The sequence below is a fragment of the Perkinsus marinus genome, assembly GCF_000006405.1.
Source record: "Perkinsus marinus ATCC 50983 genomic scaffold scf_1104296957154, whole genome shotgun sequence".
NCBI classification, from domain to species: Eukaryota; Perkinsozoa; order Perkinsida; family Perkinsidae; genus Perkinsus; species Perkinsus marinus.
Genome location: NW_003207237.1, coordinates 104787 through 122527, shown reverse-complemented (window position 1 = coordinate 122527; position 17741 = coordinate 104787). Strand labels below are relative to the sequence as shown.

Here is a 17741-nt window from a genome sequence, read left to right as displayed (position 1 = left end):
CCTTATCCAGAGACAGGTCGGATATGAAAGAGCTCAAGAACATCCACTACAAGCTAACGTGGCATCATTAAATGGTCAACATCGTCTACGAGAGAGCATCCTATCAAACTTGCGAGTTAGTGACAAGATCCTGTATAACGAGTTCTATCTGGACATGATCACAAAGGATAGAGAGCTACTCTATAATATCATTCAAGACGACTATCTACGACCAATCTTCCTAAGCCACCCCATTATCATCGAGAAGTCAATGAGTGATCCCAACTTCCTGAACATCGAGCACTACCCCAACCCCATCAAAGATTCCCAACATAGTGAACAGCATCAGTCTTGTGGTACGGTTATCAAAGACTACTCGTCAGCTGCTGCTAGCTCTACTCTAACAGTTGATGGTTCACGACCTCAGCAATCGGTTCCTATCTACGACACCACTGTCAAGGATATCACTACTGCTGATGATCGAGTCCCTCTAGAACAAGTAGATTCTACTAAACCTGTTGAAGTTATTTCTATTTCATCTGCTGCTAAAAATGGTTCGAGAAGTCATCACGAGAATTATCGTGAACATCATCAACAACCATCTCGTAGAGCTGCTATGAGGTCTACAAGAAGACGTGATCCATCTGGCTCTCCTTCTGGTTCATCGGATTCTTCTGGTGACGATCATGATTCTCGTCGTTCTCGACGTTCCCATCAACGCCGTCGGAGAAGCCTATCATCGAGCTCATCTTCTTCTAGCCCTTCTTCTGCTTCGGGTCGTGCTCTATCAAGACCCTACCCTACGTTGAAACATCTGCCTGGAATCACTTCTGGCAGAATGTATCGACCCCCTAATCTGTTCGGCAACAAGACCTATGACCGCTGTCCGGGTTGTAGACATACCAAATGCCGACACAAGATCTCTGATAAGGATCTCCAAATCGCTACCAATACGGCAAAAGGTCTCGCTATCAAGAACCACTATCAAGGTGCTGATGATCGACGCTCTGGTGCAGCTTGGATCCAAGAGATCTTTAAACGGACGGTTGGCCAAAGGAATCTTGTTCGTTATACCTTTGCCCGTCTCAATACCATCAACACCGTCTGGGACGATCTTGTACGTGACGAAACTGATCCTGCACTATGTCACAAGGACTATGATCGTCATTGGGATCTACTAATCAACAAGATCAATGAGTTCTACAGTGACCAAGAAGTCCTACTGAAACTCCAGAACGACTTCAATCATCTACAACAAGAACCTAAGGAGACGGTCAATCAGTTTATCTCAAGATTGGATGGTTATGCTAATCAACTATGTCTACTAGGTGTCAGTATCTTGGATGACATCATCAAGCGACGTCTGTATGATGGATTATTAAACGACCGTCTTAGAGATAAGATGGATCGTGACGTCGATGATCACCGTATAGACTATCCCCGCTTCAAACGGCAGCTGATCAAGTATGATCGAAGGAGACAAGGGCGCTTATCTAAGAAGGAAGCTGATCCCGCTACTCTCCGGTTGTATGGTGGACGACATCCTGATCAACGACGTCAAGCTACGGTGAGCAACATCATCAACAACGACCACTCTGATGACTATCATGATGGATCCCCTATTCCTTCTGGATCATCAACTGATGACGATGTCTACTATGTCTATGCGGTGGTTCGTGATCAACAATCCATCACATGTTATAGGTGCCTACAGGATGGTCATCCTGCTAGGAATTGTACTAATGATATCGGTAAGAAGGACGAGAGATGTATCCGGTGTGGCAACCCTACCCATACCATCGACAAATGTAACGTCTCTACGACTGCCACGTGTCATCGCTGCGGTCGAGAAGGCCATCTAGCTTATGTATGCCCTGACCCGCTACCATCCCCTACGGTATCAATGAGGAGTAAAGGTGGTAAAGGTAAAGGCAAGGGCCTTGGTAAAGGAAAAGGGAAATCTCCCGGTCCATCAAGTATCCAGGCTACAACCTCATCTACAACCGATGGTAATCTTCAACAGCTCCCAACACCACCTACTCCCGAAGTCAAGATCTCTGGTGTAGATCCCAACGAGAATAACGATGATTCAAGTGATGCAAATAATGAGTACGACATCTACAACGACGCCCAAACTAACATGATTGTATCGCATCACTATCCTGAATCATCGATTCTAACGGTATCGGAGTCGGTTCCCAATCAACTCAAGACTATGAAGGCCAACAGCTCGGATAAGGTCTTTGGTGATCCTAAGGTAACATCTACCTCGAATATCTGCTCATCTTCAACTTCATCTACTCGTTGCGATGTTGTTGTTGGCGTGATCAAGATCGGTCCTGAGACCCGGCCTGTTCTGTTTGATACTGGAGCCGATATCTCTTTAATCGCTATCGGAGCCTTGGAGAAAATCTTCGGTGGTGACTGTCCTATCTTCTCATCCACCACAAATTCTAATGTGAAGGTTGCTAACACCACCAGCATCAAGGTCATCGGCCATGTCTCTATACCTATCGAGACCAGGCACATCAAGATCACAGAAAGGTTCGCCGTCACAGACAACTCACTATCTAGCCCAGTTATCCTTGGATGTCCGGCCTTACAACAACTACAGTGTGCCATTGTCTTCACGGTTAGTGGCTCCGTGGTCTTCAGTGGGATCGAAGATCTTACTTCATCGTTCCATAGGCAGATCTATAAGACTATCTCTAGATCAGCCAAGCAACGACAACCTGCTGAGATCAAAGGTTTTGGTGGCGTATCTATTACTCATCAACCAACCTCTCATGTCGTCAGGGTGGTGAATGATGACCTACCAACTTCATCATGTTCTACGATAATGGCCTCTAACGACGTCACAACCCATCTCGATCTCCTTCATGGTGGTATCTGGAATGGGAAGGTTACCAACAACAATGCCGTTCCCCGTATCATGAACTCAATCCCGGACGTGATCACCAACGATCCTTATGGTGCTACTGATATGGAAGACGTTCCACTACATCCTGACCTACAACTACAATCTGATCCTACCGACGATCTCCCGCCATGGGAAGTCATCAAACGACAATGGATACCCGACTTCAGCGCTCCGTTAGGACGTTGCCAACTATCAGTACCATGGTTATCATCAGACAGGCCCGATCACAACTTTAGGATCGCGGCGCGCCGAGGAGCGGCTTCAGTCCAACGACTATCACCCGAGGAAAAGGATCTATTTCACCAATCCCTGAACACCTTCATCGACCGGAAGTACTGTGGTATTGTCCAAGACAACTCTATCGGCAACTATACAATCCCACCATCATCTGAACGTTGTCAAGCTATCTGGCGTGTTCTACATGAAGGTACATCTATGGCAGGATCTATCGTACCTAAGCCTATCCACTATACGCCGAGCCACATGGTGTTTCGTAAGGATCACTGCACTACTCCGTGTAGGATTGTACTAGATTATCGAGTCCTAAATCGATTCTCGAATCGAGGAGGATCAACTCAACATAATCTAGTTGGTACTTTACTATCGGTAAGATCAATGGAGTATGTGATATCAGCTGACATATCCAAAGCATTTTGTGAAATGTTCGCGGATCCAAGCGATATTCCGTTTATCGGATATACTTGCATCGGCAATTTCACTCTGTTGTGGAATCGAGTCAGCTTTGGATCTACTTGTGCGCCAGCTATGTTGGAGACTGATATCAACGACATGTCTGATGAGATCTATCAAGTCATTTCAACCGCTAAAGCTAGAGAATCATCGAGACCGCCTACATCGACAGTTCCTGGTTGGAATCTACTCACAGAAGATCTGATGAATGTTCTCTTATGCCCCACTAACGACAATGTCGACTGGATCCGATTCGGACCACAAGTCCCTATCGTGATATCGATGGTCTGGTTCGTTGACGACGTCTACATCGGTGGTTTATCTAGATCACACACTATCGACTGCTACAGCTTTGCTGCACACATCTACGAGGGACATCATAAACTATTCGATCCCAACAAGAACTTCACATCATGGGTCGATGAACAACATCAAGATCAGCCCGAGGCACTGAAGAAATTACTTGGCTATCTATTTCGTCGATCCTCTGATCTTCTACATGCTGTTTACGAAGCAGATCGACTATCTGAAGAAGATTGTATCACTAAGAGGAAGGCTAGCTCCTATCTTCTATCTCTATACGATCCTCTCGGGCTTGTTCTAGAGCATACAATGGTTGGTCGACTTATCTGGCGGAAGATCACTGAAGCTACAACAGATTGGGATGCCAAAATCGCTGATGACCATCGACAACAAGTATCTGATTGGGTGAACGCCTCTATCGACCTCTACAATGACACTGGATGGGCTATCGACAACAAAATGAGATCCAGATGGGAAGGACCCTTTACTATTGCCAAGGTCACTTCATCGGCTACGGTACTCGTGGCGCCCGAACTGATCCTTCCCAACAGGAAGATCTGGGAAAGATCTAACTCGTCATCGTCTAGTCCGAATCCCACATCTGATCCTACTTCACCAACTGTCGATAACTTAAGTTCACTTCCTTCTACTAATCATCGGTCTTCTGGTCCTACCAACATCACCGACGGTCACAACTGCAACTCTGGTATCGATCGGTTATTTGAAGATCATGAACTTCAACTAATATCATTGAAGAATGTTGTACATGCTAAAGCTTTCCAAGACCTGATACGAGATCAACATCTACGAGGTCAAAGGATCTACGTCGACCATAGAGGATCTATAGGGTCTATCGACTCTCTGAAGGATGAGTCACAAGATCTACAACGAGTCAGAGAATTGATCACTGAGGGTGCTATCATTGATGCTCTGAAGGTGTGGAGAAATCCTACTACAACGACCCCCAATGATGAATCACCATCCGAAGGAGGTCAAGGTCAAGATAGACAACCACAAGGCCACTCTATCTCAGAAGATCTACATCAAGTTCAAGAAGATGACCAGTTAGCCCCTTCCGATTCCCCCGACCTAATACCAGAAGATGCCAATCCTTCGAGATCATCGAAGCCAAGGACTTCTCGGAATCGCCATCAACAAGGGGATGAGAAGACTGAAGATCAACACGACCCTACTGCTATTAAGGCTACGAGACCCCTTCCCATAGGCATCAGCAATCTAAGACGACATCTTCTCCAATCGGATCTATTATCTACTGGTGCTATCTTATCTATGAGTCCCCCTGATGAAAGTGTGGTGGTATTCCTATCAAGTTCAGTATCGAGCAGAGGTGTCGATATCGTAGCCCCCACCGACAAAGACGAAGGAAGAGTTTATCTTGGCTCAATCGAAGATGATCAAGCAAGGTCGCGCAAGTGCTTCTTCTCTGATCTGGTTTATATCTGTGGGTCTACTACCGTCCTAACTCGGCAACACCAATTCCTTATGAGGGAGCTACATTATAGCTTAGGCATCGGGGATCCATGGATCTAATTCTAAGGGCTCTAAGTTAATCGATAGACTTAATTAAGGTTTTGCTCAACTATCGGTCAAGTGTATCATCTAATGATCTCATCACTATAGATTGTCTTATTAAGGGGATGGAAGCCTATCACAAGGTCGAAGATATCATTGGTTACAACATCGCTGCCTTGGAAGCTGGCAGTGATCTGGAGGAGGGATTATCAATTTATTTCCTACGGCATCGTATCAGGGATCTATGCTGTATCAAGACTAACTATATCGTGTATGAAGATCATCAGAAGGGTAGAAGGAGACGACTATATGGTGATCATTATTCTTTTTATCTGATTCGTAGTAATGTTAGATCGTCATCGTCGTCAAAGATAGCTATCATCGTCTAACTATTTATCTTTGCAGTCAATTTTGAGGATTATCGTATCTGATTATCGCTGGCGCCCACTGTGACGACACGATCGGGAAAGATCGGCGCAAGTCGTATCGCGCACGCCCGAATATCTGTAGAGTGATAAGTATCTGAAACGATTGGATCTCTGTAACCGCTCGTTGGAGCGACCTTTGAAGTGTTGAATGAGTATTAGAGTCTTATTACGGCTATTATTGCTGTAACGCTAGTCAGCGCTCTGAGTATATCTGTAACTAATTGAATCTAAGTTAGTCTTGTCGCGCTGAGTCTGGGATGGTTATTACACGCAGTGTCTATCAAGAGTCTGGTGAGCCTATAGTATCGCTAAGAGCATCTAGGATTCCTCGATTAAGGCCTAGATCATCCTCTGCTTCTTCTCTACAGCACAGGAACCATCATGCGTCCAACATAGCTATCACTACTGACGTCTCATCAACCGTCCCACCCTCACAAATAACGCAATTCAACAGAGCAGAAGCACTATTAGAGGGGAAATCCTCATTTCTAAAGAATAGGCCTCTTTTCTAAAGAAGTTTTGCGCACGCTCTCACCTGCATTTCGACTTGGCCTTGGATTGCAGCCTGGCCTTGGATAACAGTTCGGGTTTCTGGTTTCCCGTCGGGTTTCGGGTGGGGTTTCGGGTTTCCCTTTCTCCGCTTTCACCTGCAGTTCTTGTTTTTTTTTGGAATTTGCAGTTTAGATTCTCACTTGCGTTACTGTCATCACCTGGATATCAACCTTTACTTTCCATTAATGGCGCGCGCTGATATTCTTTGGTTTTTATGCATCTCGCTTAGATTTGATGCAGTGCCCCACTATTAGATGTGCTATTAACAAACATAAAAATTAGGCAGTCCCTTCCTCCTCAGACACCTTGGACTCGTTATATCTCTTCTTCTTATCACTAGGCCAAGTTGGTGATGAAGTGACAACGTTGTACTCCTCGACCGTAGATTCGTCGGCAGACTCGACAACAACACCCTCCTCTGCCGCACCTGTCACACCACCACTACCTGCCTCCCGCTCACCGAACGCCTTCAAGCGCAGCACGAACCTTGCGCTCGAATGCGCTCAGCTTCTTGGTCAGCATTCTCCGTGAACAGGAACTGTTCACCCTCATCACTCTCGCTCCGATTCGTGAGCCACTTATCATCACCAACGTCGTTTTCACGTTTAACGTGAACCATACGAAATTTGCGTATCGTTCTTCGTGCTGGTTAGTTACAACCCATATAAAGTGCTGCAAGTCCTGTTCTACCAGTGCTGCAAAAAATGTTCGCTTTCCTCAGCTGAGCTCCAAATTTTCCTCACTAATGATAGGATTTTATATGCGAATTGGGAGAATATATACGATTAGTGTACAGAAAGTAACAAGGATTTTCCAAATTTTCCTCAGAGATTCCATATTGTCACCCACACGTGTGGTTGACCATGCGCAAATTTTACCACACTGCTGTTGTATTAACTCAAAGCTCATGTGTTGAAAGGTGACTATGCATTGAAATGACTGACTGCTATCAGCTTTCATTGTCAGAAAATGTATTGGAAGAATACATCTCCCACGTGACCATAACTATACATCGTAGTGTTCGCAATCGACATGCTTACATATCAATACCTAAAAATGCTCGATTAGCTTGTATACGCGTGCACGTTAATATTGCATAAAGCCTCACATCCGGTTGGGCAGTTCTCGGAAGGCAGGATAGAAGTAAGCCATGAGCATGCCAGACACGACTCCCGCTGCCATCAGCCCCATAGGGACCGCCCGGCCCAGGATCCCTGGACCGCCGCCTCCGCGCGATTTCCTCCTAAAAGGTTTCTACCATGACACATTGAGTTAGCAGCCGAGCTTTCTCACGCATAGCGCCTCCTGGGAATGACGAACTTCCGTCGGTGACTTTTCGGTAACCACTGCGATCGCTTTTCGGTTCTAAAAATAACTAACCTCACAAGGTCGATCGAAGCTGTGCTCTCACGGAGAAGAAGTCTCTTCTTTGCCCTCTGGCTGAGCTCCTTCGCGAGCAAGTGGTTTCTGAAAGTAAATTCATATCAGGAGTGCTGATTCAACATCCTAACGATACTAACAGTGTTGGATTCCGAAGGATCCACTGCGCCGACTCCCATACACGACAAATTTGGCCTATCACCACTCCATTTGAATCCACGTCGACAACTGCCTTTCGCATCTTCACCTCTTCTACGACAACACGCACTCCGCGAGATTTCGACTTATTGGAGTTGACCTGATGCACAAGTCTATCGGCAACTCTGTGTCGCGAGGGTAGATAGTACCCCCGCGTCCTTGGAGATCGCCTTGCGTACCTTCCTCGTATTCACCTGGAGATCAGTATGAACGTGCTATACCCCCAGCTCATTACACTCTTTCTTTTCTTCCCTCTGGGAGTACGCGTACGCTCGATCTCCGTGACTGCGGATCCTTGGCCGACTACTGGTGGAGTACTAGGGGGCTTACAAGCACTTGGTAGCCCCTCAGCTCGGACAGCCTGCGGTCGGGCTTTAGCTTTGGGCTTGGGTTTCGATGGAGTCCTTGCTGCTCTACCGGAGCCGCTTTTTATTGATGCTTCCGGGCCGAGCTCCTCTTCTAGTGGACCAAGCTCGGAGGAGTACTTAACATTAGTCCGGCTCTCTCTCTTCTTGGTGCCTCGTCGGGGCTTCTTGGGCGTACCTCAAGACATGCCTTGTCGACAATGAAGGCCGCGAGGTCCGACTCACTCATCACGGACTCATTGTCGAACACAGACTGGCTGAGTTTCACACCGTGCAGCCTCGCCGACGACCGAACTGGAATTTCTTCTGGCAACTTTACTTTCATTAACTGTTGGAAAACAGAGTACGATACTCATACTGTCATCAACCCGATGACAGTACGGAGGATCACAGGAGATCCTCAAGTACGGCATGACGCATTTCCCTCTAAACAACCCCATTCCAGCTTCGAAACATCTATAAACTCAACAATGGGGGAGCGACACCGATGCCGCTCAGTAAGTGCACTGAGAGTATGAAGTGCTGACGCGGATAAGGTATGAGCAAATACGGGACCATCTTCGGCAATGTGGGATCCAGAGCAATCAACTATAGCCCAGCAGAAAGGTGTTCGAGCAAATATCAAGATCTTTGAGAAAACGGAAGCGTGCACCCATCTCGCAACTGGAGTTATCACTTCTGCCTTCACATTAAACGAATAGGTTCATGGGTAAGTGAACAGACCAATACGAAGTGTTCTTCCCATAAGGCATGAAGAGCTTCCTTGGTAGTATAATATACCTGAGCCCGGACGCGGCAGTCGCATCTACACGAGCGGCTCACGACTGGAGGCTCTCTCACGGCCTTGTTGGCGCATGTGATGGCACCACAGTGGCGCCAAGAATATCGTACATGACGGGTCCATAGAGAGAGCTTAATAGTAAGAAATCTAAGCATTTGAAAAGCACGAGAGGGCGACCGACAAGAAAAAAAGGCTGCAATCCTTAGTCATTCAATATCGCTCGGACCTCACTTCGACACCCTCATTCGTAAGCACGTGACAGTCGAGTACATCAGACACGAGGCATGGGTTCACAGAGTGGGCTACAGAGATTCTACTAATTGGTGACAAGAGGCTCTGCAGCCCTCCCTGGCAGCACGCTGGTACCGGTGAGCTCAGATGCTCGTAACCACTCCAATAGAATAAAACACTCTGTCAAGATCTCCCACATAAACGGGTCTGTACAATACCAAGTATGAGAAGCTGTCCTTAGGGTGCAAGGGGCCATGTTAGCTCAAGTATCATTGACAGTCAACCAACCGGATCATTCTCACGGCCTGGTTATCGTAATTTCCGTAAGTTCCCGAGATGACGGGTCGCCTTTCTTGATACGATGAAACAATTAAGAAAAACCTCTCCCTGTTGTTGTACATGGACGCATGCCCCCATTTTCCAACCTATATCCTTGCCCATAGCATATTGCCCATAGGTTATAAATAGTTTCAGGTGATTAGTATAAAACCAAAACATCTTCCGAGAACGGTATGGTACGAGTCCTACAGGCATTCGTACCGTACGAATGCCGCGCCAGGGAAGTAACTCCCATGTATTCGAGTATCTACTACACGAACACAACGTCAAAAATGAACCTAAATGATCAGCCAGAGCAGCTCTAATGAGAAGCTCAACTGAACCCTGTGACCAATGCTTGCGACAGGGAACTATGGCGATTTAACAGACAAATTTCCATTAACACTGAGTTGAAATAACTTTACAACGCAACAATAAGTTAATTCTAGTTATATCATAGTAATCGGTCTCAGTACCACCGCTATAGTCGCCACAATCAACTCAGCCAACTATTCAACAGTTTGATCTCGTACGACGACACCAAGCAATACCGACAGAGCAATGTGGCATACGAGAAAATGAGATACAAATGTGGCAAGGATACTGAGCACCAGTGGCGAGAGGATCTGGCTTTACCAACGAGTAGTACAACAAGCATAACATTACGACCCAACAACAACAATCAAAATGGCCTTCCAGTGTCTGTGCTGAACCCACTACAAGGGCGTCCACACTGAATGGGCTAACTCTAAATTTCTATTTTTCAGTCAGCAAAACGCTGCGACTTGAACTATGAATAACGTCACTCTTCGAGGAGGCCGGCATACACTTGCAGTCATCAATCGGAAAAAATACTACTACCGCTGCATTAAATCGATTACGCACAACAGAGCAAAAGGACAAGATCATACACTTAGGTGTAATCTCGTATGCTAAAATGGACAACAAGAACAGTTTGCTCCTCCGCAAATCCGATATAAACTTCAAGTGAAGAACCGAAGCCATTCGCATCTCTTCTTCTACCATGGAGATTTCTCTCTCAGAATAGTGAGTTTCGACGATAGCGGCTGCAGAACTTTGCTTCGGGAGTACAAACCAATTCTGTCTTGGTTCTCAGACTCACTGAAGGCGTAACCAGTAGAGTTAACACGATCCCGCAGGACTCGAGGAACACCCTCTTGAGGAACCTCATTCGAAGCCAACGTTGTCGTGTGCTCAATCGCCGTAAGATTCGGTACCAGAACTTCCGCTGCACCACCGACCTCTGGACCGCCCTTACCGATAACCAGATCATGCACGCCCATGTGAAGCCTCTCCTTAACAATCCTAGCATTGTCGGGTTTGAAGAGTGACATATATGTATGATAGAACACCAGTGGTAAAACAGCGGTCGCCCACCCCATCAGGCATATAGCAACTCCCATGGGACTAAAGAGGATGTCCCAAAGGAAGGAGCGATAGAGAATGAACAAGGCCACGACGAACAGAACAGTACAGATATTATACAAAAAGTGTGTCGTGAACCAGTGGAAGGAGTTGATCCAACGATAGATCATGAGATTCATCAAAGGGATGAGGAGCACCATTATAAGTACCGATAGTTCGGGCAGTGTCGTCACAACCATACCAGTGTGATTCCTTATGAATACACTAGAGAAGCACGTACATACTATCAAACAGGCACCGCCAACATAAAACGCATGCCAGAACCAATTGGCCAGGACTTGCTTCGAGAACAATGGCCGAGGCCACTTGTACAGGAATGAGCACCTAGCCATAATATTGTAGGGCAAATCCCTATCAAATACAGCATATGCCATGACCGGTAGCAGCGTGAAGAATGTGTTGTACCACGCCTTGAAGAAAGGATCATATATAATGGAGCCCGAGAACATGCAGAAAGGTCCGAACAGCATTGCCAGGATGCCAAAGGCGACATTCTTGAACACAGTGTAGTATATAAAGAGAGTATTCTTTCTAATAGTCTCTCTACCATGGACAAAAAGAAGCCTTTGCAAGTGACAGAATCTCGGTATTGCAAAATCTGCGGCTCTAACCGCTTGAGCTCCCTCTCGACCGGAAACTCCGACACCAACGTCGGCAGTGACGATCATTCCCACATCGTTGGCACCATCACCAATAGCAAGCATCGTACCACTCTTGTGGTACTTCTGGGCCCACGCCACCACATCCGCCTTCTGGGCCGGAGAGACTCGACAAGCAATAACTGTGCCACACTTGGTCAAACCAACCGAGAAGAACTGCTCACGGAGATCATCATCCTTGAGGATCGTCGTGAGACAATCGCCCAAAATAGTCAGTGACACCGTCCGAGGGGGTGCTCCTCTATCAGAGATGTCCTGAAGCTTCTCCAGAATGTCCTTCTCGTCCATGTCGGGGTCCTGGATCACAAAGTTCTCCCCATCGTGCGCTATCAGATTGCTTGACCGTCCAATGTTGATGGCGGTCTCCACCTTGTCACCAGTGAGGATCCACATGTTCACACCAGCAGCACGGATATCGGAAATAGTCTCAGGAACATGATCCTGTAGTTTATCTTCAATACCAGTAGCACCAACAATAGTGATGCCCATCTCAGCATCGGCGATCAGCTCCTCGAGAGCATCCGCATCTCCCGTTGCACGCGCCTTACCGTAGCGTTCGCGCCAACTATCAAGGGGGAAATCAGTCAAGTCGCGAATGCCCAAAACCAGAGTCCGAAGACCCTGAGTAGCAAGGCCCAAAAGATAAGCAGTTAAACCATTAGAATCAGTCTCAGGAGTAGCAACCTCCAACATAGTAGAGTCAGCTCCCTTCACGAGGAGCATGACCTTGCCAGTAGTAGGACTGCGCACCATGACACTCATGCGCTTGCGTACATTGTCGAACTCGAGGACCTCCAGAACATCATAAGTAATAAAGTCAGTGTCAACAGTAGCACCACCGTCACGACCAATGAGGTTCTTAGCCCAATCGTCCGTAACCTTCATGACAACTTTATGGGCACTTGGTCTCCCCCAAAACTCGAAGCCGAGTTCGCGTGCTGCTGCCACCAGCGCCATCTCATCCGGAGACGATGCATCATAAAGATCCTCGCTATCATCACCAGGCTTGGGATCATCTATCGCCCCTCCACAGCAACTCGAGGAAGAGCCACCAGTAGTGTCAGTCAAGGACACAGTATCAAGCTTACCCGCTCCCACAAAGCTCTGACGGGTATCAGCCTCCGATTCGGAATCGTCCCGTTGCTGCCGAAGTACAGAATGACAGAGCCCCAGAACGAGTAGAGACCGCCTCAGATTAGCCTCATCTTTACCAGCCGACACAGCCTTGATGCCCCTTGAGGGGAAGCTGTGGCTAACGTGTGTATCAGAAGGTCGCAAAGGATAGGGATTCGGACCATACTGACGATTCAAGTCACCCATGATGCCGATCGTATTGATGAGCATGCAGTTCTCAGTAAGCGTGCCGGTCTTGTCCGAAAACACATGGGTGACGCAACCCAGATCGTCAGCCGTTCCAGCAGAGTTGGTTGACGCCTTCACATCGCCATAAACCATCTGTCTATCTCGAGAAATGATATAACCCTGCACGATCTTAACGATCTCCAGAGTGGTCAGCAGAGATATGGGGACGAAGAGAGTAAATTGAAGTACGAGCCGACCAAAGACTTCAATCACCTCACGAATCTTCGACCCAATAGTTTCTTCTGGGCGTTCCAAATACCAGTTATCCTGCCAGAGATTACTCCATAGAGCATAGGAGACCGCTGATATCACACAGAAGAACATTTGCAGTGCGAACAGCTGCAAAATATGCGTATTATACATCTTCATCAGCTTCGACATTTTATACCTTCCTGAGGCGGAGGCCGCAGAGTTCACCATCAACCTAGTGTTGTGACCGGTGTATACTACAACCCCCCAGGCATACTTCGTCGTCCTAATACTCGACCCACGAAGAACCAGTTGGTCTGCCGAAAGTGCCAAGGGTGCCGCATTATTGAGGACGATCGACCCAGTGAAAGAATAGAGCGACGCAGTCGGCTGTTCGTAGGTGATACGAACACAGAGATGATCGTCAACGCGGTCTGATGACGCTGCATTCATCTTCCGAACATCCAACAACTGCGTTTCCTCAAGACAGACCTTAGCCTTGAGGTTAGTCTCACCATCGAGGTCCTTGGTTTCGACATACACAGTGCCAGTACCATCAGAGCTTGATAGCAAGACTATATCAGCAGGAGCTCCATCACCCTTCCGGAGCCTGATCACATTACCAACCACCAAACTTGACCACGGCACTTTCTCCAACTCTCCAGTAGCAGCATTCAACCTTACCGTCACTCTCGAATTCTCAACAGCATCGGACCTATGCCTCCGATAGTCCTCAATAGCATCCTTCAAAGCCGTTACACCCAACACCAATGCTAGAGGTGTGAGCATAGTCGGCTTGCCGTTGGAATCAGAGATCGCCGGGACTAGCTGCAACATTGCCATGCACAGGAAATAGACGTTGGAGAAGACGTGGAACTGGTACCACAAGTTCTTCGGCAGAAACGTAAGAATAGTATATTTGCTGGTCATAATAGAGTTGGACCAGCCTTGGACACATTTACTGCACAGTTTAGGTACATTAACCGCACATATAAGCTGGGCATCCCGCGGCACTCCATCCTCCTGATTGTGGCGTAAACACTTCGGAATTAACCGCTTTAGCCACGCCTGATACTTCGGCTCTTTACATGAGCCCATCTCAGGCATCTAAAGAACGATCGAATAAAACTGCAAAGGAAAAAATTATTATACGCAACCACTCAACTCGACATAGGAACGCTTCAAATTGCCCGAATATTACGTAACTGTACAGAGAACTATACTTGAGGAAATTGACATTATTGTTGCCCTAGTCAAGTTCCCTTCAACTCCTCCGGACCATTAACCAAAGCACCTTCACCACCACACTCCTCACTTTCCTCATCTTCATAGATAGTGTCAAAAATGAAGCTCCTAGTAGAACTAGCAGGATGCCGACTCCGACCCACTGTAGAGCTACATCTGTCTACGAGGCCCAACAACTGATCTCGCGATCGTTCACACAATATGCACGTATCAGCCTTGTCGAAGTTAACACAGCGACACTCCGAACACTCCCATTGCACCGATAAGCCATCGAGGAAATGGGCGGCACTAGCTTGCTTCGGCGACCCTGGTTCTGATCGATTATCTCGGAGGCGAAGACCAATCAAATGCTGTTGGCCAGCTTGTAGCCACAACGAGTACTTAGAAGTCATATACACGTCCGCATCGAAATTCCGACACCCCTCCTCAGCTGCCGTACGGAAAGTCGCATGAAACAGTGTTGTCGATCTCGATGCCATCGACTTAGCCGCATAGGCCTCGAACCGTTCACGCTCAGTCTCGTCCTCCACAAAGTCCAGCAGGGAATTACCACACATCGGTGTGAGGAAAACGTAGTCCAGTCTGGGGTCAGAATCACCAACAACACGCAAGTCGTTGTCAACCCAAATAGTAGCATCAAAGCTCGCCCGTAGCAAATCGTGCATGTGGGACTTGTAACTGTCGGCCTCCCGCTCCGCCACAATCCTTGCGATAGTCTCCAGATGGACCGGGGTGAGCACTGCTAATACGATAGCACAGCTACACCAATACGCCGATATGTATTCCTGATGGATGGTGTCGAGAACAGGCAACTGAGTAATTGATATGATCGAGATTATGGCATTCTTGAGGATACATAGTACGATGGTGACCCAATAAGAGTAGCTAGTGAATCCTGTGACGAGGAAGAGGAAAATATTACTACAGAAGCCGTACGGGCTACTCAAAATCGATACAGTATGGTATAGATAAATAAGCTGGATAACGTGTAGGCCAATGCCGAAGATTACAAGTTCTTGTGCAGTTAAAGCAGAGTCACCCAGCCTCTTAGGCTTGGTGCCTATGTATGGTGCAAGCCACCCATCGACAATAGGGCGAACGAATATAAGGACGAACACACTCTTATCGCAGTTGGCGAACCAGTAGAGGACGAATAAGAAGGGGGGTAGGAGCCAACTCAGGGCTCTATACAATATAACAGCCCTGCGCTCACAGGTAGACCGTAATTCTGATGCAATGTGTTGCAGAGCTTCCGGGACCAAAGGGATATCCCTCTCGATAAAGGGCATCACCCTTTGAAGCGTATCTATGCGCCATAACGATGCTCTGTCCAGAGTCGTGGAGAGATTCATTCCTACGTAAACTATTCGAAGAAATACACGAATGCTTAGTGGCATCATCAATGCTCGATCGGATTTTCGAACTAGACTCTAGTCTTTCTGCGAAATTCGCCTTGTTAGTTCGATTCGCACAAGTACGGGAAAATTTTTTTCGAGAACAATTCGTCTAATATCAGTGAAGACTCCGTGAAAGTGCATCGCATTCAATTGAAGGTTAAATGGATCAAGCCACGAAGAGCATTTCAAAGTGACACAAAAAACTTGCTTCGCTCCGCCTTTTTCCATCGCGTGCGCCTCGTTCTTTCAAGCCTTTCCCATCAGCACTCTCGCAGACTCCTCCTTCATGTCAATGGAAACCGAAGGCGGTTCTGAACCACCGCAGGTAGAGGAGCAGCCGCAAGGGGAGCTCTCTTATGCGGTCTTAGACTACTCTATAAACTGGAGTGACTTCTGCGAGAAGCATGGTATAGGTAGTACGGGGTTCGCAGGGCCGTCTAAATATTCTAATGTGATGCCCCCTTGCCATTCGCATGACTAGAGATTTCGGAAGGTGTGGTATCGGCTTTTGTTGGGCAGATCGTCGCATATCGAAGGCTTTGAATAAGCTACAGTTCGAGAGGCCGGCGCTCGTGCAGTCGAGAGCCATCCCTCCCGTGCTGGAAAGTAAAGACGTCTTAGTCAAGGCTAGAACCGGGTAGTACTTCTGGGTCCTCGTCGGCATCTCTATTTTTGTTGTGATTGGGCGCGAATTGTGATGTAGGTGCGGTAAAACTATAGCCTACGTAGTGCCTTTACTACAGCAGCTTCTCGCTACAGCGCCCAAGAGTGGATCCCGGCACCCACTGACGGCCTTCGTATTGGTACCTACCAAGGAACTCTGTGTGCAGGTAGAGCTCTCATCGCAGTAGTGCCGACTCTATGGAGTGTCCTTGCAGGTGAATCAAGTCGTGAACTCGCTCTTGCACTACGCCTTCGACGTTATCTCATGTGATATGCACACTACGACGCATCCTTATCGAAAGGCCCTGCCTACCATTTTGGTGTGCACTCCTGCTGCTTGCCTCTCTGTGTTGAAGTCTCGGAAGGACCTTGGTCCAACGATCAAACATCTTGTGATCGACGAAGCTGACCTTATGCTGTCCTATGGGTACGAAGAAGACATCAAAGGCGTGTTGGGATACCTCGATCGTTACCAATGTATGTTACTAAGTGCCACCCTAAACGATGATGTGGAGACCCTAAAGGGCCTTTGCTTGCACAAGCCGGTTATAGTCAAGTTAGAGGAGGCTGAGAGCGGCGCTGCTGCTGGCGAGGGCCATTTGAAGCAGTTCTACCTTCCCCTTAGACCCGACGAGAAGTACCTTGTTGTTTATGGGCTGTTAAAATTGAAGCTTCTGGTGGGCAAGACGCTCATATTCGCCAAGGATATCGACAGTGCTTATCGCTACAAGCTGCTGTTGGATAAGTTCTCAATGGGAAGTGTTGCCGTGCTGAACTACGAGTTGCCCTTCTTGAGTCGAAACCAAATCATCGAGTCCTTCAACATGAACGCGATTGACGTTCTCATTGCAACAAACCAGGCCGTTTCGGGATCGGGCGCCGAGGAGCAAGCTATACACAGGTGAGGGTTGTGAGGGAACTGACAGTTGGGGGAAGGAACTGTGCTGCTTTGCAGAGGGCTTGACTTCGTTGACGTGAAGGCTGTTCTCAATGCTGATATGCCCGACACCGCTCGAGAGTATGTTCATCGCGTTGGTAGAACGGCTAGAGGTGAGCTACCGTGAATAGTATATGTTTCTGTGTCGAGTTAGCGTGCTGTATC

At 47.5% G+C, this 17741-nt stretch overlaps 5 protein-coding genes across 5 annotated transcripts in view; 2 read left to right on the top strand and 3 right to left on the bottom strand.

The window, feature by feature from the left end:
* Positions 1–817: 817 nt before the first annotated feature.
* Pmar_PMAR002201 (hypothetical protein) lies at positions 818–5443 on the top strand (the record flags this gene model as incomplete). The annotated part of the gene is made up of 1 exon (XM_002774970.1): positions 818–5443. One exon carries the CDS (start codon positions 818–820, stop codon positions 5441–5443), a length of 4626 nt encoding a protein of 1541 aa, XP_002775016.1.
* A 1240-nt stretch (positions 5444–6683) lies between these two features.
* On the bottom strand, positions 6684–7024 carry Pmar_PMAR002200 (hypothetical protein; the record flags this gene model as incomplete). The annotated part of the gene is made up of 2 exons (XM_002774969.1): positions 6684–6832; positions 6892–7024. The coding sequence occupies 2 exons, from the start codon at positions 7022–7024 to the stop codon at positions 6684–6686; spliced, it is 282 nt and encodes a 93-aa protein (XP_002775015.1).
* Positions 7025–10152: 3128 nt separating this feature from the next.
* Positions 10153–14441, bottom strand: Pmar_PMAR002199 (Phospholipid-transporting ATPase, putative; the record flags this gene model as incomplete). Its single annotated transcript, XM_002774968.1, has 1 exon — positions 10153–14441. The coding sequence occupies one exon, from the start codon at positions 14439–14441 to the stop codon at positions 10698–10700; it is 3744 nt and encodes a 1247-aa protein (XP_002775014.1). The 3' UTR covers positions 10153–10697.
* Positions 14442–14587: 146 nt separating this feature from the next.
* On the bottom strand, positions 14588–15931 carry Pmar_PMAR002198 (hypothetical protein; the record flags this gene model as incomplete). Its single annotated transcript, XM_002774967.1, has 1 exon — positions 14588–15931. One exon carries the CDS (start codon positions 15929–15931, stop codon positions 14588–14590), a length of 1344 nt encoding a protein of 447 aa, XP_002775013.1.
* Positions 15932–16268: 337 nt separating this feature from the next.
* The window catches only part of Pmar_PMAR002197 (ATP-dependent RNA helicase HAS1, putative), a gene marked incomplete at both ends in the record, with an annotated part of 2473 nt that continues 1000 nt past the window's right edge, over positions 16269–17741 (top strand). The window contains 6 exons of the mRNA XM_002774966.1: positions 16269–16389; positions 16496–16613; positions 16680–16806; positions 16855–17540; positions 17595–17689; positions 17731–17741. Coding sequence (XP_002775012.1) covers positions 16269–16389; positions 16496–16613; positions 16680–16806; positions 16855–17540; positions 17595–17689; positions 17731–17741 — 1158 coding nt within the window. The remainder of the gene's footprint in view (positions 16390–16495; positions 16614–16679; positions 16807–16854; positions 17541–17594; positions 17690–17730) is intronic.